Source organism: Zonotrichia albicollis, chromosome 7 (genome assembly GCF_047830755.1).
Source record: "Zonotrichia albicollis isolate bZonAlb1 chromosome 7, bZonAlb1.hap1, whole genome shotgun sequence".
NCBI classification, from domain to species: domain Eukaryota; kingdom Metazoa; phylum Chordata; class Aves; order Passeriformes; family Passerellidae; genus Zonotrichia; species Zonotrichia albicollis.
Window position 1 is genome coordinate 45,445,569 of NC_133825.1, and position 22,259 is coordinate 45,467,827.

Sequence of the window (22,259 nt, forward strand, 5' to 3'; positions counted from 1 at the left end):
CTCCCGCCCCTCACGGCTGCGCGCGGCCGCCGCCGCCATCTTGGGTGAGGGCGGAAGGGGCCGGGGCAGGGACGTGGCCGGGGCGCGGCTATGGCGGCGGCGAAGCCTGGGGGAGGCACCGGCAGCGGCAGCAGCAGCGGCAGCGGCAGCAACACCGGCAGCAGCACCAACCTGCTCTTCTCCTCCTCGGCCACCGAGTTCAGCTTCAACGTGCCCTTCATCCCCGTCAGCCAAACGCCGGTCGCGCCGCCCGGCCCCGCGTTGCTGCCCCCCGGTAGGGAGAGAGGGAGAGCGGGAGGGAGGGCAGCCGGGAGCGCTGGGGATGTGCGGGGTCCCGCCGGGTGCCGCCACCGCCGGGAAGGAGCGGTGGGGCCGGGGGAGTCCCCAGAGCCGAACCGGGGTTCCAGGGATGGCCGCGGGTTCAGAGGGCCCGGTCCGTGTGGGCTGGAACCGGCGCTGGGGCTCCCCGAGCCGGGTGTCCCTGGCGGTGCCTCAGCAGAGACACTGCTCGGGATTTCATTTTCCGCTTTCCAGAACATAATTTCTGCTACACTTCCCTCTGCTTTATGCCTCTGTGTGTGTGTGAGGGTTTTAGCGCTGTGTATGAGCACGGGCACTGATCATCCGCTTGCAGCTCACCGACGCGTCAGTGCTTCCATTCAGTGCTTCCATTCAGTGCGTACTGAATGTTTTCGTGGTTTTTAAACCTCTCTCTCATGGTTTTTAAACCCCTCTCTTCTGTTTTCCCCGCTGGAAAATAGCACGTTAAGCAGCCACCTTAAATATCCTTGCTAATTTAATCCTGCTTCTAATATCCTTCTCTCCCTAAAGCTTTAATGGTGTTCCCAGCACATGCGCGTGTAACTTAAAATCTGGTATTCAGGCAGTTTCAGATAAAAGAATGGATTTTTTGGGAATGTGTTCTGTCAGAGATTAAAGCTTGAAACATTAGAATTGCATCTAGAAACCAGATATTTCAAATTTTACTGTGTTGTGCATGTTGAGATTGGACTTATGACCTTTGAAGGTCCCTTTTAACCCAAACTGTTTTATGCTGAGTCTTCAAGACTTCATTTCAGCTCTGCTGGATCTTAGCTAAAATGAGTATTAATATAGCTGGAAATCAGTGCAGTACTTCTCTGTAGATTTAATAAAATGTTTGCCAAGTATGGCTTTGAAATAGTTTTTTGGATCAACTACATTTTTTGGATAGGAGGGATAAAACTATTATAAATATATTACTTCTTACAAAATATTACAGAATATTACTTCTACTTACTTTAGGTATCTATGTAGTTGATACATTCACTAATTCCTTTGTGCAATCCTCATAGTTTTTCTTTCATGCAAATATACATTATTTTTTCCTTAAGAAAATAAAACAATTTTTAAGTGCTGATCTGGCCAATAACTTTACACAAATGGCTGTCCTGGCAATTTCCTGAACATTTTGAAGCTGGAGATAAAATCTGATGGGATTTGGTTAATGTGGTGAATCTTATTTTCTCCATGTGACTTAAAATTTGATCAGGTGAGAATTCGTGGTGTTGTACATGGAGAGAATTTCAGTGTTAGACGTTGTGTCCCATTCTGTGTCAGTCCAAGTAAGGCCCATGTCCTGTTAAATGTTCTGTTTTCACAGTCAAGTGTACTCACCATCTCTCCAGCCAGGTGCTCTTGGGATCTTCTTGCTGAGTGGAATATTTTGCCTTTTTAATCATAACTTTAAGTTGTATAAAATGTAATAAGAATCAGTCCAGGGATTAGTTTGACACCTGACAGCCACCATTAGGGAGCTGTGTGCAGTCATTCATTTGTTTATCTCCAAGAGTGGTTAGAGCTGTGCAGTTTGACAATAAGGTGAATTCTCTGGCTCAGGTAACCAATATATTTACTGTAAGATGGGAGGAGTGTTCCCAGTGAGAACCTGGACTGATGTCACTTGTGGTTGTGTGGTGACACTCTGTGAATGACAAAGCTCTGCCTCCTGTGGGGAGGGATGTGCAGGAGCTTTGCACAGTCACAGGTGAGGAAAGACTGTTCTGTGCACAAGGAGAACACACATCAAAGCTGTACACTCATTTCTTTACATTTGAATGACATGCTTGTTTGTACAACATAATTTGTGCAAAATTAGGAAAAGTCAAGATAAACAGCAACATTTTGTATTAGAAAACTGCACATGTGTGCATTTATACCTATAGGGTATTTTAGGCAGAACTTTTGTCACCCTCATTTTGCAAGGAAAGCTGCACTTAGGCTAAATCTCCAAAATCTGTTTGAAACTGGAGAATAGTAGGTGCTTTGTGAACATTCCTTTGCTGAGAGCTCTTGGGCACACTGCTGCATGTTTATGGTGGCCTGACACTGTGAGGTGAAGGGCCTTCTGCTGCCAGCTGTTTGGGGAAGCTGAGCTGACAGTGTGGTTTGCAGTGTGCAAACTCTGTCCCACACTGTTTATGAAATGGGAAAGGAAAGTGGATTTTATTGTTTTAAAGCTAAGACCTTTTATTTGGTATAAATGGCTACTGCTTACAGCTGGGAGATGATCCCCTGGCCTGACTTTAGAGTGGTCACTGGGTCTAAGTGATTTCAGCATTCTCCACACAGAGATTTGGGTTTTGTTCCTCAAAGTGGGATCAAGTGCTGGAAGGGAAAGCAAGAGGAATTTAAGGCAGATGACACCATCCACACAGACTAAATAAAAGATGGTTAAAATAGTTCTTTTTAATCTTGGCAGCTGCCTCTTTTATGATTAATTAATTAGAACAGCAGCTTCCTAGGGCTATTTCTCAGTGGATTCCCCTGTAGTCCCTTGGTGCTCGCTGTCACGGTTGTGTTGGCTGTGCATGAAGCGTTTGTTGTTGGCTGCTCACAGCTGCAGCCTCTCGGTCTCTCTGCCTGGGGACTGAGCAGCAGAGATGCTCTGTGGCGTCTGCCCCACAGCCTGGGCTCGTTTCATTGCCAGGCAGGTGAAACACTGAAAACATCTGCTGGTTTCTGCAGATGGGACTGGCTCTGTTCCCTCAGGAGCTGCTCAGCCATCATTGCCTGAGGTGAGCTTGCTGTGAGACCCCAAATCATGACAAACCTCCTTTTTTCCACTTGTTCCTAGGTCGCTGCAAAGTAGAAAACTGTGGTTGTTCAGGACTTTTTATTTATTTTCTCCATGTGAAAGGACATTCATGGCCTTGCATCTTTTTAAATCCTCTCCTGCAATTATGCAGAATGATTTTTCTGCACCAGAGATGCAACTTTTATGCAAGTCTAGAGTAGGATTTCTACAGAGAACTGGACTAAGTCCTGCTCATTAAGTGGCTTAGGATCATGAGTTATAACCTTCAGAGGGCTCTGCTGAAGAAGCAGGCAAGAATGGATGGTTTAACCTGTAAGTTTGGCCTATTTAGGAATGTTTTTCAACTCTATCCTAAAAAAAGGAGCATAAAGTCCTATGCTTATAGTCCTGGCTGTTTTCATGGTGAAAGGATATGAACCAAGGTTGTTCTTGCTTTTGAGGGATGAATGAAGTTGGAAGGGATTTTAGTGTCTGCCACATTACCCTGGGAAGGTCCTGACTCCAGTTATATTTTGTTTTCTTGTTTAATATTTGTTGCTTTTTCTGTGTACACTGAGTGACTTTCTTGGTCCATTTTAAATGCTCTTGAAGACTTGGTATCTTTTGTTTCATTTTATGGTGTGCTGAAACAAGGATGTGTTAGCTTTATGGGCACTGACAGTTTTGGCCATGGTATGATGGTATTACAGAAGATTGTGACCCCGTGCAGTGATTTGAAGCTCTCACAAGATCTCTGGTGATCCTTTTGTTTTTGCAGAAGATTCTGGAGACGTTGGGGAGGAGGACAGCTTCTTGGGTCAGACATCAGCCAGCCCCACCCCACCACAGACCTTCAGCTACTTCTCTCAAGTTCCCAGCAGCAGCGGTGACCCCTTTGGGAGCATTGGGCAGCCACCCTTGACAACTGTTTCAACCCCTGTGGGAGCACCAGCCTTCTCCAGACCTCCCCCTTCACTTCCACTCGTGTCTGGCTCCCAGGATGGGCAAAATGCCTTTTCACCACATATTCCCAAATCCCAGGCTTACAGTGCCCCAGCCACGTCCCAGGTGGGCGTGTCCCCGTACCAGCCCCCTCAGCAGAGCTGTCCCCCTCCTGCCAGCACTGCCCTGCCCGCGGGCACCCCCCAGCAGCAGGGCTACAACCCCTACAGGCACACCACCCTGAGCAGCAGGGCCAACCCCTACCTCACCCCTCCCCAGCTGCAGCAGAGCCACCCCCCTGCCACAGCGTCCCCTGTGCCACCCGTGCAGATGTACCAGACACCCCCGGGGCCGCTGACACAGGTATGTGACACCTCCTGCCTGCCACTAAACGCCTCACTTTCCTCACTTTCCTCTCCCAGCTCTCTGCTTTATCTTCTGGAGATTTTTGTTCCCTGTAAAAAACCCCAGAAGAAGTCTTGAACTGTTTATAACAGCAAAAGCTTTTCACTAGGAGTAGCTTGGAACTCGTGTTCTAGGAAGTCTTCCTGATCTTTGAAGTGAGTGTGCCCTGAGGCTGTAGCTCTGTGAGCTCTGGGCATCAGAAACAAAAGCAGGTTGTGAAGTTCTGTTGCTCTTTTCTGCGGGTTTCTGAGTTTGCTGAGTTTCAGCTGTGCTGCTGCATTTTTTGTGCCTCAGCTTTAAATCAGGTCACTCAGCCACTTCAAAGGTATTGGCTAAAATCTCTTTCTAAGCTGGTTTTGTTGGTGAAGCCAGATTTTTTTTTTTTAAACTAAGTCACATAAAATTGTCAGCACATTCTTTGAAACAAATTGGTTGAGGATTTTGTGTGATATAAAGCAATAATCTTAATTATTTTTTACCCGCACAAAAGCACTATTAAAGTAATGCCAATGGGTTAATAAAACCTGGCATGTTTGCCTTGAAAATAGCAAAAACTGTTTTTATATTTGCCTGAGCTATTGTTATATTTCTGTTATCAGGAATAAAGAATGTGAAGGTTATGTAATGACAAAACATAACAAAGGCAGTAGAGCCTAGACAGTCTGGAGTTTTAGACTATATAATTTCACAACTTCTGTTTATTGGGTTTTATATGTTGTACAGAATTTTGGTGCCCCTTTTTTTTTCCCCTTTAAATGTATCATCAACCAAGGCAGTTGCTACTGCTGACATCAGCTGCTTTTAGTTATACTGACTGGGATTTTTGTAAAATTTGTATGAAATCATCTTTATATAGGCTGTAGTCCCTTTCAGAATCAGTTCCTTTTCTTGTGCCACTGATGCTGCATTTGGGTTTGGAATGTGCCTGTTCTGGTCACTTTGCAGGAAGAGAGCTGTAGCTGAAGTGGCCACTTGTTAAAATGGGGAGTCTTTATGCAGAAGCATAATTATATGTAAATGAACAATGAGAAAAAGGTGTTTTTATTTTCATGTCAAATTTTGTCATTGTAAGAAAAAAGTTCAGCTCAAGTTTTGAAAATTTGAGAGAATATTTGAAATCTCAGTGATTTTCGATAATCATGATGCTAAACCATGGCATTTTTAACAGTGTTTGTGTAATGAAATTCACATTCTTTCTCAGTTTGAGAAGGTGTAGGTTCTCTAATACATGATGAATTAGACAATATTTTTAGAATGGAAGGTTATATTCTTGGGGAGGAAAGCATGTTAGAAATCAAGGTTCAGGGTATTTCCTATAGCAAAATATAGAGTTCTGTAAAAACCCTGTGAGACTGAGGTGCTGAGCCCATCTCTTTTCAGTTCCCACCATCCCAGTGCCAGCTGCAGCCTGCCAGGCCTGCAGGGCCCCTGGTGCCAGCCCCTCCTGTGCTGCTGCAGAACCAGTACGAGCCAGTTCAGCCCCACTGGTTCTACTGTAAGGAGGTGGAGGACAAGCAGATATGGATGCCATTCAGCATTCTGGATTCTGCAAAACTGGAGGAGGTCTATAATTCTGGTAAGTCCTGCCTTACCCAGAGGTGAGCAGAAAGACTAAAGGAAAATACTGGGGTAACACTCAGTGTGTGGCAGTAATAAATAATGTTTTGAAGATTTTTTTTTTGCCACTTAATTTATTTCACTGACATCATCACTGCTTGATTGCTGTCAGTGTTGAAATGATTTGGGTGTATATGTATAAAAATGCATATATATGTGTGTGCACATATATATATATATGTATTTTATATATAAATGCAATATACCCAGATAGATCTCAGATTTTCATATAGAACTCCTCATTACTTGTGTCTTGGGTTGCCTTTTTTTTTTAACTGTGAGTTCTGGAATCAGTGTTGGTATTTGGAAGTTTTTCCAAGCGTTTTGTTGTGTACAGAGCATACAGAAGCATTCTAGAAGCATCTCAGTGTTGCAAAGCTTCCCTGCCATGCTGTGACTGTCAGTGCTGATGGCCTGATATTGATCACAGGAGTGCCTGGGGCTGGGCTGAGAGAGCAGAGATGTGTCAGTGTGGTGAGCACGTGTGTCTGTCTGTCCAGTCCAGCAGTGTCAGTGTGGTGAGCACGTGTGTCTGTCTGTCCCATCCAGCAGTGTCAGTGTGTTAACCCCACGTGTCTGTCTGTCCCAGCCCAGCAGTGTCAGTGCGTTAACCCCACGTGTCTGTCTGTCCCAGCCCAGCAGTGTCAGTGTGGTGAGCAGGTGTGTCTGTCTGTCCCAGTCCAGCAGTGTCAGTGTGTTAACCCCACGTGTCTGTCTGTCCCAGTCCAGCAGTGTCAGTGTGTTAACTCCGTGTGTCTGTCTGTCCCAGTCCAGCAGTGTCAGTGTGGTGAGCAGGTGTGTCTGTCTGTCCCAGCCCAGCAGTGTCAGTGCGTTAACCCCACGTGTCTGTGTGTCCAGCCCAGCAGTGTCAGTATGTTAACACCACGTGTCTGTGTGTCCAGCCCAGCAGTGTCAGTGTGGTAAGCAGGTGTGTCTGTCTGTCCAGCCCAGCAGTGTCAGTGTGTTAACCCCACGTGTCTGTCTGTCCAGTCCAGCCCGACCCCGAAAGCGTGGTGCTGAGCACAGAGCAGTGTCAGTGTGGTGACCCCACGTGTCTGTGTGTCCCAGCCCAGCAGTGTCAGTGTGTTAACCCTGTGTGTCTGTGTGTCCCAGACCAGCAGTGTCAGTGTGGTGAGCAGATGTGTCTGTCTGTCCAGTCCAGCAGTGTCAGTGTGTTAACCCCATGTGTCTGTCTGTCCAGTCCAGCAGTGTCAGTGTGGTGAGCAGATGTGTCTGTCTGTCCAGCCCAGCAGTGTCAGTGCGTTAACCCCAGGTGTCTGTCTGTCCAGCCCAGCAGTGTCAGTGTGTTAACCCCACGTGTCTGTGTGTCCCAGCCCAGCAGTGTCAGTGTGTTAACCCCACGTGTCTGTGTGTCCCAGCCCAGCAGTGTCAGTGTGTTAACCCCACGTGTCTGTGTGTCCAGCCCAGCAGTGTCAGTGTGTTAACCCCACGTGTCTGTCTGTCCAGCCCAGCAGTGTCAGTGCATTAACCCCACGTGTCTGTCTGTCCAGTCCAGCAGTGTCAGTGTGGTGAGCAGGTGTGCCTGTGTGTCCAGCCCAGCAGTGTCAGTGCATTAACCCCACATGTCTGTCCGTCCATCCCAGCAGTGTCAGTGTGTTAACCCCGTGTGTCTGTCTGTCCAGTCCAGCCCGACCCCGAGAGCGTGGTGCTGAGCACGGACGGCGGCCGCTATGACGTGTTCCTGTACGAGCGCCTGAGGAAAGCCGTGTACTGGGACGAGGAGCCCTCGGAGGTGCGGCGCTGCCTGTGGTTCTACAAGGGGGACAAGGACAGCCGCTTCATCCCTTACACTGAGGACTTCAGTGACAAGCTGGAGGTTAGTAAGTCACAGACACCTTGTTTTAATTAGTTCATTGTGTTAATCACCTTAGAAACAGTTCTGTCTGTTTCATGAAGATGATTTTTAGAGTGCATTTCCTGGAACATAAGCAAATCCTGAAAAGAGGAGTTTCTAGAAGGCCACGTTGCTGTATCAGTCCTGCACTGCTGTGATCTAAAATCTGCTTGTGTAGCTCTACATGTGACATTTTTATATAAAGAAAGCTTTGTAAATTTTAGCTGTAGCATTACCTAAGGCAACAAAATACTGAGGAGGTTGCCATGCTGATTTTGTGTAACTCGTTTTCTGTTTCAGGCAGAATATAAAAGAGCTGTAACTACAAATCAATGGCATCGGCGACTTGAATTTCCAAATGGGGAGACAATTGTTATGCATAATCCCAAGGTAATAGATTTTGGCAATTGTGTCTTACAGGATTCATTAAGGGTGAGCAAGCAAATGGATGGAAACAAATTGAATGTGGTTTTAATCTGGCATGAAACATACCAGTTGGTTGTTCTAGGTGTGTGTGCATTAAAGATGATCAAGTTTACAGAACACTGAACTTGTGCTTGCTTCAGTGTGCTGTCATTTGGTTAAAAGACAGTTCTTTCTGAAACCTGAAGAGAATAAGGATTTGCATAGTAAATGTTTTGGCTAAGGATAACTGGCAGCAAATGGCAAGCAATTTGAATTAGTTTAACCTTGGTGTGTACCAAATTAAAATGAAGAGCTTTCATGTGGAAAAGAGCATTAATGTAGCTATAAGGCAAATAGTTTCTTTAAGGCCTGAGAAGGTTTCTTCTTGTTTTCAGGCCATAAGAAAGTATAGCAAGACAAGTTTTAAAAGTTATTCTAAATACTCTGTGAACAATCACATGTGATTAAAACATGGACTTCAGCCATATTGATCAATACTCTTAACTGTTCACTTATCACAAATGCAGTAATTAATACACAGAACTATCCAAGGGACAGAATCATGGTTGCTCCTACCTGAAGTGTTTAATAATCCTGGTTAGGGAATTCTGTCCAGTAAAATCTAGAGAAGGAACATTTAAATCACTTGGTGTCACAAATATGAGTTCAGACTGAAGTCCTATAAACAACTGTACTATTGAATCACTCACTTTTTAGGGGCTCTGGACTACTTCAGATGCTGTTGTCCTTCCCTGAAAAGCACTGCACTTATTTTTTTCCACCTTCTCCTTGTGATAGTTATTGTAAATCAGGTAGCATTCCATTTCCTCACATTAGCAGTAATCTGCTAAGGAACAGTGGATACTGGAGACTAGGAAGGAGGAGCTTGAATAATGCTTGGCTGGGGAGTTAAAGTGGTGATTCTGAACCATGAACAGGCCCAGCTTCTTCACCTAGTGGTTACTTTGAGTCATCAGTTTGCTTTTCACACTAATGAGGATTTTGTGAAAGAAAACATTTGATTTTCAGATGAAAGGTAAAACAATCAAAGAGTATGTTGAACTATGCAGTGCTTTCACACTACCAGTATGAGTCATGAGGCTTTTCTGTGGTTGGGATTGGACACTGTGTTTGTTACAGGTCATAGTTCAGTTCCAGCCTTCTACCTCATCAGATGAATGGGGCACCTCTCAAGATGGGCAGGCGAGGCCGAGGGTGGTGAAACGTGGAATTGATGATGACCATGATGAGATCCCTGATGGTAGGTGTTGAGACTCCTGGTGCACTTGGGGCTGCTCTGGGAGCACTTTGGATCTCTGCAGAAGCTGGACAATGGTGGGTGGAGTGGAGTCTAAAGATTAAAGTTATTCCTTCATCTCAGCTGTTTGCTGAGGGTATCTGGTTTTGGGATGTTTTAATCCTGTGGGCTGTTATATCCTGAACCATGTTATGTAACAGGCTTTATTAAACAAGTGTGTATTACACTTTAGATAGACTCTGAGCTTCACTCCTGCTGTACATATTGGTACTCTGAATGTTTTCCTTTTGTTTTTTTCTACAGGAGAAATGTCCCAAATTGACCATCTGGTATTTATGGTCCATGGCATAGGTCCTGTATGTGACTTGAGGTTTAGAAGCATTGTTGAGTGTGGTAAGTTTAGGCTTGTATAATGAGCAGTTGTATTCTTGCTGTTTAAATGTGGCTCTCTCTAGCTCATATAAGCATGTCTTTATAAGGTTTTTTTTTAAAGAAAAGTCTCAAATGTTAAGAAATTCAATTTTTTCATTATTATTTTCCGAAGACAAAATCTGTGTTCTGTCAAACTTGAAGCTTTAGCTGTAATTAGTAGTTCTCAATAGCACACTTGCAGGGTGATTGGGGTTTTGGGATGTGTGGTGTGGGGGGTTTTTTGGTTGATTGTTTTTTTCTTTTTGTGGTGTGAGTGGATGTGTTTGCTTTGTGTGGCTTGGTTTTTTTGCCTTTTTTTAAAATACATTCTGGTACAACTGAGTAAATTAAGAAAGCCCTCTCTGGTTACAGAGTGAACAGGCAATCATTGTGAGATAAATAGAAGCTTGCTAAAAATCCACTCTAACAAAAATGAGTACTTTCTGATTGTTAGAATGGTAATACTTGAAACGATTTTTCCAGTTTTCAATTTCCATCACTTGTATTCTGACTATCTGTAAAATTAAGGGGAAGGAGGGACTATTTGTGTGTTACTTGAGTACTGCAGCTATCAGATTTTCATGATTCTTTTTCTTCACAGTTGATGATTTTAGGACTGTTTCTCTGAAGCTGTTGCAGACTCACTTTAAGAAGTATTTGGAGGAAGGCCAAGTGAGCAGGGTGGAATTCCTTCCAGTTCACTGGCACAGTTCTCTGCATGGGGATGCAACAGGTGTAGACAGGTGAGGTGAGGGTGTTGTTTAATGTTGAAAATATCTTAAAAGCTGCTGTTTAATGGGTTATGGAAAGTGGAGAAAAAGAGCAGTTCATATGCATATGACTGGATTAGAGAATTGCAGATTTGTAAAAATTAACATTTTGATGAGGAGTATTTGGAAAGCTGGAAGGGCTTGAGAAATATCTCTCTTGTTTATTTTCATGCACACATCTTTTCAGTACAGGATTTACATGAGAGTGGCCAGTGCATGATACTTGATGAGCGAGTGTGTAGAGTTGTGATCACAAGGATGAGGTGGTGAGCCTGGAGATGTTTTGCCCATGAGGTGTGCACAATTTAGAGAGTTTTCTATTCTTTACTTTCCTGCAGTCTGATTGAGTTTCACCCTTTCTGAGGAAGGCATTGAGCCCCCTGAGCAGTCCCAGAGAAGTGCCTGAATTATGATTAGGCATTTGAGCTAAGGGGTTCTTTTTTGAACCAAAGTATCTATATTTGGGTAAGAATGTTACAGCATTTAAAAATCTGTTTTAAAATCCCTTCTCTGTGCCTACCCCTTTGCTTTGAACTTCAGAGTTCAAGCTGTTTCCCTTGCTCAAATCTGGGAAAGTAAAAATTGTGAGGATGGCAACCTGTGGCACTTAAAGTGATGCTGATGTTCTCCAGCCTGTTGTAGCTCAGTGAAATCACACTGCTTTCCTTCAGCCTTGCTGTTTTATTTGCATTTGAGCACTGCATGAGGAGGAATCCTTATTCTGTTCATCAAACCAGGCAGTCACAAGTCTATAGCAATTCCAGTGCAGCTGTCCTGACTCCAGGCAGGCAGATGGTGATGCCAAGCTGCTTCTTCAAAAAGAGAGTATTACCATTCTCTGAGTCTAATTTTATATGCAAGTTCCTTTTTCTCTTCCACTTCAGTCTGCTCACAAACTTCCCTGGTGCTTCATGAGAGTGGTGTTGGAATAGAGAAGAGGTTATTTCAGGCTGGAGAGAAAAAAAGAGCTGTATCTTTCTGAAATATTACAATCAGCAGGTAGCATTAATGTGTGAATATGCAACAAGGCCAGAAGGCTGTATGGGTTTTTAAAATCTCTTTAGAGACCCTTTCTGTAGCATTTACATCGCATTAATTTCAAAAGCTAACAAATTTCACACGAGCGTTTCTTAAAAGCCTTTCATGCTTTTAACAATTCTGTGTTACCAGGAACATAAAGAAAATCACTTTGCCGAGCATTGGTCGCCTGAGGCACTTCACCAACGAGACGCTGCTCGACATCCTGTTCTACAACAGCCCCACCTACTGCCAGACCATCGTGGATAAAGTGGGCATGGAAATGAACCGCCTGTACGCGCTCTTCATGAGCCGCAACCCCGACTTCAAAGGGGGCGTCTCTGTGGCTGGGCACAGCTTAGGTGATTGTCTGAGGAATGCTGCTTTTGTCACAAATCAGTTCCCCTTTGTTATGCATAAAAGTCAAATTAGCTGTTAGGGCACGGCTGTCTTACAGAAAACAGCCAACAAGCTCCTCTCAACTGCTGAGTTTATCAGGCTTTGAGAGAAAGTCAGTACTTCCCTTCAGGAAAACTTAGTGTCTAACCTGTGTTTAGAAGATTATCTGGTGATGTGTTAGATGTGTGATGTCTGTGTCTCAGAACCCCCACTTAGTAAAAGTACAATCATTTTTTGGAATATAGAATAAGTGTTAGAGCAGAATATTGACATACTGGTTTGGACTGGAACTTTTCCTCCAGTTCACCAAGCAGTCTCAGGGGTTAAGGAAAAATAGTTTAGTCATGGCAACTACATAAACATGAGCAGGAAAGAAAAGGGGCTGCTTTTAGCTTTTTATGTTCTGGTTAACATAGGAGTATTTTCCTTCAGCCACGTCTTGATCAAACTGTACTGTGACATTACTGTTGCATATAAATCTTGCTCAAGATTTAGGGACAGGAAAACCTGATATTTCCCCCAAATCAACTCTTAATTCCTGTTTGCAGGTTCCTTAATTCTGTTTGACATACTGTCTAACCAGAAGGACTTGGCTTCATCAGTAAATTCTGGACCATTCTCTGGTGTTAATGGCAGTGTGAAGGATGTGGCTGTTCATGATAAACAGGTAATTTGCATGCTAGTCTTTCCAGGCCTATAAATTGATATTTTCAATTTTTTTCTTAACTTTTCAGAATTTATTAGCTGAATCAAGTCTGTAAGTTTTGATAGTACATTTAAACATGATAATGGAAAGATACTGTTTTGTAAATATTGTAATTTTTCAAATTAATTACTTCTCTCTTAAGTTTCAAGTAGGCCAATAATGAGATTTGGTGGTGAGCATCAGCTTTGACCCTTGTGAACATGTAACTTGGTCTAACAGTAAATGTTGGGGCAGATGTATAAAAGGGAGAGAATTTGTGTTTAGACTAGAAATGGTGACCAGTTGTTTGAGGAATAAAAGGAAGCATTTTTGAGTGTTTTGTCTCTCACAGTAATTTTTAAATATTTATTTTGCAGTTCTATTTTAGTGGAAAACCTGTGTCCTGCTTCACTAAAAATGGATATATATTTACAGAGCTTGCTTGATAATATTTTTAAGAGAAAATAGTTAAACTTGGTTTTGCTAAACTGGTTTTCCACTATTAGAGTGTGTGATTGTGTTTGTGTGCTGTTTCATTGAGATGACTGAAGATACCAGTTCCTTGGGCTCCTCCATTGCTACTTCTGCTGATGAGCTTTGTGAGGCTGAAGCAGAGGAAGATGTTCCCACCCTGCAGAAGAGCCTGGAGCTGCTCAGTTTGTCAGAGTACGTGAGCACCTTCGAGAAGGAGCGCATCGACATGGAGTCCCTGGTACTGAACCCCTGAGAGCAGTTGCAAAGATGAGATAATCAATGCATGACTTGAAGAGTCAGTGTTCTGCAGCTCTTGTTTTTTCTTGATGTGGTGCATCCACCCAGTTGTTAGGGCACTCTGTGTCTTTTTAATCTTTTGTATTTTCTGTAGCTTTATAAATTGACTCAACAAATTCATAAGTCATCGCCAGTATAAAATGATTCATTTTACTAGAAAAGTTATAAGTACTTTCTCTACTAGAAAAATCAATTTCTATGTGTGTCTTTGGTGTTTGTTTCTTTAGCTCATGTGTACAATTGATGACCTGAAGGAGATGGGGATACCTCTTGGACCAAGAAAGAAAATAGCTAATTTTGTAAAAGACAGAGCAGCCAAGCAGGTAAATACATCTTTCAGGATGGAAATGAAGAGTTGTTAAGCAAATGTAGCTGACTTCCTTGCTGTGGACAAGCTTCTATTCTTGAACACTCTTGTTAGCATCCTGAATGTATTAAAGAAATTTTGACAGCTGTGAAATTAACCTTTTCTCTCCCTAACTTTTAAAACTTCTCTCAAAAGGAGCAGAAGAAAGCAGTAGCAGAAAAGAAAGCAGTGCTGGCTGCCACACTCCAGACTCAAGAAGACACCCAGAAATCAAAAGAGGCAATTTCTCCTGTCTCATCTTCAGAGTCTGGGCACTCAAAGAGGAAGCTCCCAGTTGGTGCATCTGTGTCTTCTGTGAACATTGACTATGAGTATTTTGAAATTGGAACTGGCCAGGTGAGACTGTGTGGATCTAAATGATTAGAACAGTTTAAAGGATTTGATCAATCCTCTCTTTTCACTGTAGTTTTTTTAATCTTGATGAGCTTTTGGTAGTTCCTTTGAAGCTGACAGTTCTGAGAGATGATGTGTCTGATTTCTGCCTGGTAGGTTTCTGTGGTTTACAGCGCACTGGACTTTGAACCAGACATTTTCTTTGCTCTTGGTTCCCCTATTGGTGTGTTCCTTACTGTGAGGGGTGTGGAGAAGATTGATGAAAACTACAGACTCCCTACCTGCAAGGGCTTCTTCAATATCTATCACCCAGTGAGTAGCAGTGCTTTTGACATTTGATTTCAGTTGATGTAGATGACAAAAAAAGGCAGAATATGAAGTTCTACTTTCTGAGCATTACACCTCTTGTTCCCCTGTGTACATTTCTAAAACACTTCCAGGCATGGGTTGTTTTCATAATATTTGCCTTGTTTCTTGTTTCTTTTCAGAATTAAGGATTTTTTTTTGGGGGGGAGGGAGTTGTTTAGGTTTTTTCATTAATTTGAGGCCACTCTTGTAGATTTTTATGGAATGTTTGTATTTTTCCATGCAGTGTTTGTTCTCCTCTGTCTCATTTTGTTTAACAGTTTAATGGTGATAGAGATTGAGTGCAAGGAAATCTTGCTGTTGTGTTTCCTCATTAGAATCTCCTTCTCTAGGGAGAACAAAACCAAAGTAATTAATGAACCTGCTTAATGTCATGAACTGAATTTCTGTAAATTCAAATAGTGCAGAAATGAAAAATGGTTGTCTATAATCCATAAATAGGGATTTTTTTTTTCACTGATATGTGATAATTAGAATTATTTAAAGATAACTAAATGTCAATATGTTGTCTCTTAACAGCTTGATCCAGTAGCTTACAGGTTAGAACCAATGATCATTGAAGACCTGGATTTAAAACCAGTTCTCATTCCACATCATAAAGGCAGAAAAAGACTTCATCTGGGTAAAAAGAAAACTTACTTCATATGGATCCTATTCATTATTTCTCATTTGATGCATCACAATATTGTAAGATTTTAAGAGACTAATGAATATCCCTGGATATCTGACTCCATATTTTTCCAAACATCAGAGTCAATTGTGTATTAATTGCATTTCACCGAATCTTTTAAAATGGACTGGAGAAGCAAGAAACATGCATTAATTTTTATGTGTATTAATTGCATTTCACCTAATCTTTTAAAATGGAATGGAGAAGCAAGAAACATGCATTAATTTTTATGTGTATTAATTGCATTTCACCGAATCTTTTAAAATGGAATGGAGAAGCAAGAAACATGCTTTTATGACATAGCAGGCCTGTTTCTGCTGGTAATTGGGATGTTCATTGAACAGAACTTTATCATTCTGCTTTTAGTTGGTAATTTTAAATCCTCCTGAATTAAATATTAGCTAGTAATTTTAGTTAGTAGTTTTAAATCCTTCTGAATGAAATTTTTGGTGGTTTTTTTTTTCTTTCTCAGAGCTGAAAGACTCTCTGTCTCGTATGGGATCTGACCTGAAGCAGGGCTTTATCAGCTCTCTGAAGAGTGCATGGCAGACCCTCAATGAGTTTGCACGTGCTCATACATCTTCAACCCAGCTGCAAGCAGAGCTGGAGAAAGTAGCTAACCAAATTCAAGAGGAGGAAGAAAAGCAAGTGGTGGAAGGTACATGGACACATTATTGGTTTTTCTGTAACTTCCTTGTCTCCAATCAGTTGACACTTGAGTACCCCAGGGAGTGTTTGCTGTTGATTTCCCTGACCCTGTTCAGGAGATCTCTGCTAAATGCCAGGTTCCCACCAAAGCTGCTCTGTCATTCTCCTCCTCAGCTGGGTGTGGGAGAGAAATTACAGTGAAAGCTTTGTGGGCTGGAGTGAGTTCAGGGAGAGATCACTCAGCAGTTACTTCTTTAGAAAACTGTTTGAACTGTTAGGAAAGAAATAAGCCTATAGTTCAGTAACTTTCTAAACCATGCTGGGCAGTTCAGGTTGTTATTTTCTTAACACAAATACTTGGAAACTACAGCAGAAAAAATGGGTAATAGTTCTTAATTATAGTCAAGCAGGCTGTGCTTGAAAATAGTTTAAATGTGAAACTCTGATTTTAGCTGAGAAGATCACTGAAAGTGCAGAGCCCCCAAAGGATGAGGATGTTTCAGTGAAGGTTGGGATGCTGAACGGAGGGCGTCGCATTGATTACGTTCTGCAGGAGAAGCCAATAGAGAGCTTCAACGAGTACCTGTTTGCTTTGCAGAGCCACCTGTGCTACTGGTAAGGGGACATACCTGTGGTCAGAAATTCTGCTGAAGGGACACAGTGTGTGTGATTGTCCAGGAGTGTCAGGCTCAGTGCTTGGATGTCACTGTTTGATAATCCTATTTCAAAGTAAAATTCTGTGTTAGAAATCTGTTTGCAATGGAGACATTGCACACTCTTCTCTTGACCTTTGACTCTCCAAACACACATTTTTAGCTACTGTCATTTTCAAAACAAGGAGATCTCTGGAAGCATTTTCACAACTGTAGCTTTTCAAACAAAACTGTTCATGAGGGATTTTTATTAGACTACAATAAGTGGCAAAACTTTATTGCTTCTTCTGGCAAAGGATGTGTGAACTATTTAACAACACACTTTGATATGTAAAAGCCAACCTTGGGTGTCAGCTGTGAGCTGTGCACAGTGATGTTGGTGAGGAGGAGTGACTGGTGGCTCATTCTGAGTTCAGCAGGTGTGAGTGCTCTACACTCCTTCTGAAGGTTTGATTTTCAGTAGGTCATTTTAGCAGCAGGCATTTTTTCCAGAGGTTAAAGCACAGCTCTGAAGGCATTACCTGAAGGGTCTCATTAGAGCCATCATCTCTGGGACGCTGGAGCTCAGCCCCTGCCAGAGGAGGATTCCCGGGCTGCGTGACCCGCTGGTGGCAGTGCCGTTCCACGGGCAGGGCTGAAGGCACCCCAATTCCTTCCACACGGTGGCAGCCGATCACTGCCAGCATTTTACGTGCTCGGTACCTGTGCCTGTTTTGTCATTCGAGTAAGGAAGATAAGCACAGTGATTAATGACCCGAATAGGAGAGCGTTTCTTCCTGAGGAATGGTGGGAAGAGCTTTAAATGAAATGCTCTGAGTCTTGGAGAGATTGGAGCTTCTGTGTTGAACCTTCTGCTTGCTTGTTTGCTGCTCATTTAATGCAGAGACCATCAAGGAATGTCTGCTGAATTGTGGAATATCCATGCATTCCCTTTGCTTGTGTGTTGAATTCTGTACTGGTGTTCTGCAGATTTTGTTCCACACGTTTGGAGGATCACAGTTCTGACCATCTAAATCTCCTTCACTGCTTCCTATGTGATTTGTTTTAAAAAGCACAGGAAGCTGCCCTCATCTAACAAATCCTGCAGCTCTGGAACTTTGTTAAAATTTGCCTGTTTAACATTGTTTTTTTTTATGTTTGCATTATTTATGTATGTCTAAATAGCATTTTATAGATGAAGAAGAAAATTAAGTCTGTTGATGTTAACTTTAGATTCAGACAGGCTGAAGCTTTGATTTTTGAAAAGATGGGGGAAAACAGCCACTTGGAAGCATGGCACTTGAATGATACTAATCTTTAAATTATTGGAGATCTATCTAGCATTTTAGTGGTAAGCAAGAGAGGAAGACTATGGGTGTTTAACATACTCTGTTTACTATTAAGGGCCTGCCAGTTAGAGAAGAATTAGAATATTGCTGCTAGAGCTGAGCTAATTGATGGAGTGGGACAAAATGAGAATGAAGTGTGGAATATACTCAGGACAAAAAGTGATAGATTATTTGAGGAGATTAAGATGAGGAAGTAACACCAAAGAAGAGGATAGAGGAGGGGATTTGGAGTTGCAGCACAGGAAGTTAGGGAGGGCAGGAGGAGGAAATGCACTAGGAAAAAGGTAAATGCATAGGCTGGGGTTGATAGCAGAACTAATTCCAGCCTTGTGTAGAATTACAGCTTGAAGGAAGCTGGTAGGGGTAAGGCCATGTCCATGAAAAATAAATACTGGGCCAAGAGGTTGTGCACACTCTTTGGAGAGCTGAAATAGGCTGGAATGTGACTTGGGAGAATTAGAAGATGGACTACACTGAACTAACCTTTTCCTCTTTTTTTCCCTTCCCTTTTTCCCTTTTGTTTTATTTATTTCATTCCTCAAAGGGGATCTGAAGACACTGCCTTGCTGTTTCTCAAAGAGATATACAGGACCATGGATATCAATCCTGAGCAGCCACAGCATTGATGTATAAAAACATGAATTTGTAAGTTTGCTCTAATGTAACTTCTGTGCTCATATCAAATTCAGCCACAGCTTAGATGTCTTTACTTTCCCTTTCTCCTCTGAAGTTTAAATTATGGAGCATACAGCCATTAAATGTCATTTTGATTGCAAAAACAATTTCTAAACTTGAATGCAGACGAAGTCTTTTTCTTCCTCCTTTCATTTCCAGAAGATATTTGATGTTAGTGCTTTTGGTACTGGATAATAATTGTTGCTACAAATACAACCAAAGTATGATCTCTTTCTTCTGCTTCTCCCTCAGTTCTTTTGTTCAGTGAATGTTCAAGGATAGGAAAATTTGGTGAAATTGGATAAGATGAAACTTTATTTACAGTGCAGTAGATTAAAGAACCCCAAAAGTGTTTCACTGGTGAATGTAAATACTGGATTGTTTCACCAGTGGTGCACATTTGTCAGCACAAAGCTGTTTGTCCCCTAAGAAGGTGTTAAACATTCCTATTGATAAATTAATGAGACCCTTATATAGGTCAGTATTTTATTATCTTTGTATAGGTTAAGACTTTCAGTAGAACAAGTGAAATGACACAGCATGGAAATTTACTTTGAAAAGAAATTAAATACATGTTACAGTTGAGTATCTTAGATCTGAAATATTCTTGCAGGTATTTTTATTTTAAGATGTAGGTTTCCAGACTAAGGATCTGTATTGTACCAGTTTGCATCACTGGTTGTTACAGAAAAGAAAATACTTTCTTTTGAGAGGCAGGGAAGAAATAATCTGCACCTTGGCTTTTTGGAATCATACAAGATAGTTTCTGATGTATTTCTCCACTTTCTGAAGAGCTGATAATGTCAAGGTACATAAATACCCAGCATGAAGAGAAATGCTTGACATTTCAGAGGAATATTTTAGGTATCTTTCATTGCTATCATACAGTTTTAGTACTCTTCTGTAACAGAATGCTTCTGATGGTCAGTTGATAGCAGCTTTTTTTTTAAATAACATGTCAAGGCTGATCAAATGCATTTCTTTAAAGCATGGAGAGGTAAAAGGAAAAAGGCAGCAGCTGGCTGCTCAGCTCTGACAGTGCTGGATCAGCCATCACAATGGCTTATGCACAGCCTCCAGTCACAGCTGCAGAATATTTTCTCTGCTATTTCTTTATGCTGGCTCTGGTTGAAATCATTGGGATCTGATTGCAGAGGGAATGCCTTTCAGCCTCATGGCAGGGATGGGCTGTGAGGATTTATCAGTGCAGAGCTCACAGGAGTTTGCTGCTCAGCTGCAGCAGACACTGCATGACTGTGGGTGCTTCACTGAGACCTCCACACAGCAAAGCACACTCAGGGAAATCTGTAATTCCATCAGGAACTGCTCAGAATGTTCTGCACTGGTTTGACTGGACGGTGTTTGAGACTGGGATTCAGATAGCAGAGGCTTAAATGGGAGGGCAGATTGCACTGAAGTGGTGTCTTGGGAAGGCTGCACACCACAAAACCAGGAATCTTTTCCACATGACAAGAAATGTCTTCACATGTTCTGAGTTAAATATTATCACATCACAAGGAATTACTGAAATGGAAAATTCTCCCTCAGTGTTAGCAGTCTTGTGGGTTTTTCTCTTTTTTTCTTCCAATGTGAAAGGTGGCAGTGTGAAGGTAATTATTACCAGTGGTGCCTCTGACAGCAACATCCATTTTATTTTGTGTGAGTGGCTTGATTTAGCTCTTCTAGAAGCTGCTCTCTGTGAAACAGTAGTGTAAGGTTTCATAAAAACAATGGAAAGAAGTGCACCAGCAGATTAAACCTTGGACATCTAAACTGTCACCATCCTCATTAGGATAATTTATTACCAAAAGCTAAAGAATCTAACAGCTGGTTAAAATACATAATTAATGACACCCTATTAGCAGTTGTGAGTTTTTTCTGTTTGCAGTTGTAATTGCCAATTTGTGTCCACAGAAAGTACATTTCATAGGCTTGTTGTATGAAAAGTTTGATTAAAAACGTGTGGATTTTTAGATCTTTTTGAGCCCTCTTGAAACTGAATGGGGGCATGTTTCATTTGGTCAGTACTACTGCAGGAATAGAAAACCTGATGGATTTCCTATTTCCAATATATCCATGTTCTGTTCTCTCTGCACAGCCATACCCATTCCTCCTGCAGACCTGGTGAAAACCCCTCTGAAGAACATCTGGTATTTCAGAGTTGCATATGAGAGGATAAACATCAAAGGTTTTTTTCCTGCCATTCCAGAACTTACTTGGATTCTACCTTCTTGTGTCACTTCAAGCAAACTTAAGTTATGAGATGATCAGGACTGTCATTCAGGAGATGGATGGAATGACAGTTTTGATCTTAAATCAGCTCAGTTGTACCATTGCCAAATATAAGGTGATTGAAGAAGGTTTTTTTGGCATGCAAATCAAAACTTCTGTCCTTCAGCTCTCCTGTCCCAGCTGGCTGCCAGACATGCTTTGCCTACCAAGGCAGCACGTCCTCAGTGAAAAGGACTTGATGAGAAACAGCAATAATCTACTGGTCTTGACACATTTGTTCATGTCCCTTTAAGAAATGAAATGTGAACTGAAGTTATAACCATCTTTAATACAAATTCCACAAACCAGTTCATATTTACTACAAACTAGCAACCAGAATAATTTTCTTACTATTGTAAGTGTGATGGAGATTATTTTATAAAGACCTTTTTAAGCCTCTGTTAAGAGTTTTATTGTGGCTTTTTTTAAAGTAAAAATGAACTTTTGACTTTGAAAATATTAGAAGTTTGTTACAGCTAGTTCAGTGTTCACATATCCTGAAATGAGGAACGATTTAAAATGACATTTTGATCTGGTAATTATAGAATCACAGACTGTTCTAAGTTAATTAAGGCAATTTTAGTGAAACTAGGCTGCAGTTATGAGAGCTAAAACACTTACCTTGACCTTGCAGTTTAACATCTCAGAACTGTTACTGTAAATAGGAACTGAAGCTTATGGGTGCTAGATAATAATCTAGATCCAGCCCTGCAATCCAGACTCCATTTTCATGTAATGAGGTTGAGGTGAGTTAGGTGTTGTGATTTGGAATTAATGTCTCTGACTACTGAGCTTCTGTAGCTTCAATTTACACACACATTGTGGCTTTCCTTAATATTAGTGGCTTAACCTTATTCCTGACTATTTGCCTCTGTTATTGCAGTAAACAAAGTTTGAAATGCAGTATGTTTTTTTTTTTTCCTTGATATATGTAAAATACACATTATTGTGTATACAAATTGATGGCTGTAATTAAAATTACCTTACTTCCAGTGGGTCTTTTCAACAAGGTTTTGTATTTAATCACAAAAATAGCTTGGAGAGTTGCTTAGTCCAACTTCCCTGCTTAGGGCCTTGTTCAGGGCTGGAGATGCTTTGCCTCTCTGGCCCTGGTGTAATGTTTGACTGCTGGGATTGCAGGATTTTTTGTTGAAATTTTCTGGGTAGGGCTCATATGTCCTTTCTCTGCATCTTCAAGAATAACATCTCTGTCTTCTCTTGTACTCTGACATTTGACAGCTGAGGACAACAGGGAGATTTTCCTGTTTGGCTTCTCAAGACCCAACACTTCCCTTGGCATCTCCTTGTCTGCCTTGGGCTGTGACCCTCTAGTGAGTGTTGGGCTTTCCAAAGTCCTT

At 41.9% G+C, this 22,259-nt stretch overlaps 1 protein-coding gene across 1 annotated transcript; it reads left to right on the forward strand.

Annotated features, from left to right (window-relative positions):
* Nucleotides 1–28: 28 nt before the first annotated feature.
* SEC23IP (SEC23 interacting protein) lies at nt 29–21,893 on the forward strand. Its single transcript, XM_074545312.1, has 19 exons — nt 29–274; nt 3,834–4,360; nt 5,783–5,978; nt 7,663–7,856; nt 8,175–8,264; nt 9,420–9,540; nt 9,841–9,930; nt 10,550–10,691; nt 11,889–12,097; nt 12,683–12,801; nt 13,361–13,531; nt 13,818–13,913; nt 14,093–14,293; nt 14,447–14,602; nt 15,176–15,278; nt 15,799–15,984; nt 16,427–16,589; nt 18,500–18,600; nt 20,729–21,893. The coding sequence occupies exons 1-18, from the start codon at nt 91–93 to the stop codon at nt 18,579–18,581; spliced, it is 3,030 nt and encodes a 1,009-aa protein (XP_074401413.1). The 5' UTR covers nt 29–90; the 3' UTR covers nt 18,582–18,600; nt 20,729–21,893.
* Nucleotides 21,894–22,259: the final 366 nt, after the last annotated feature.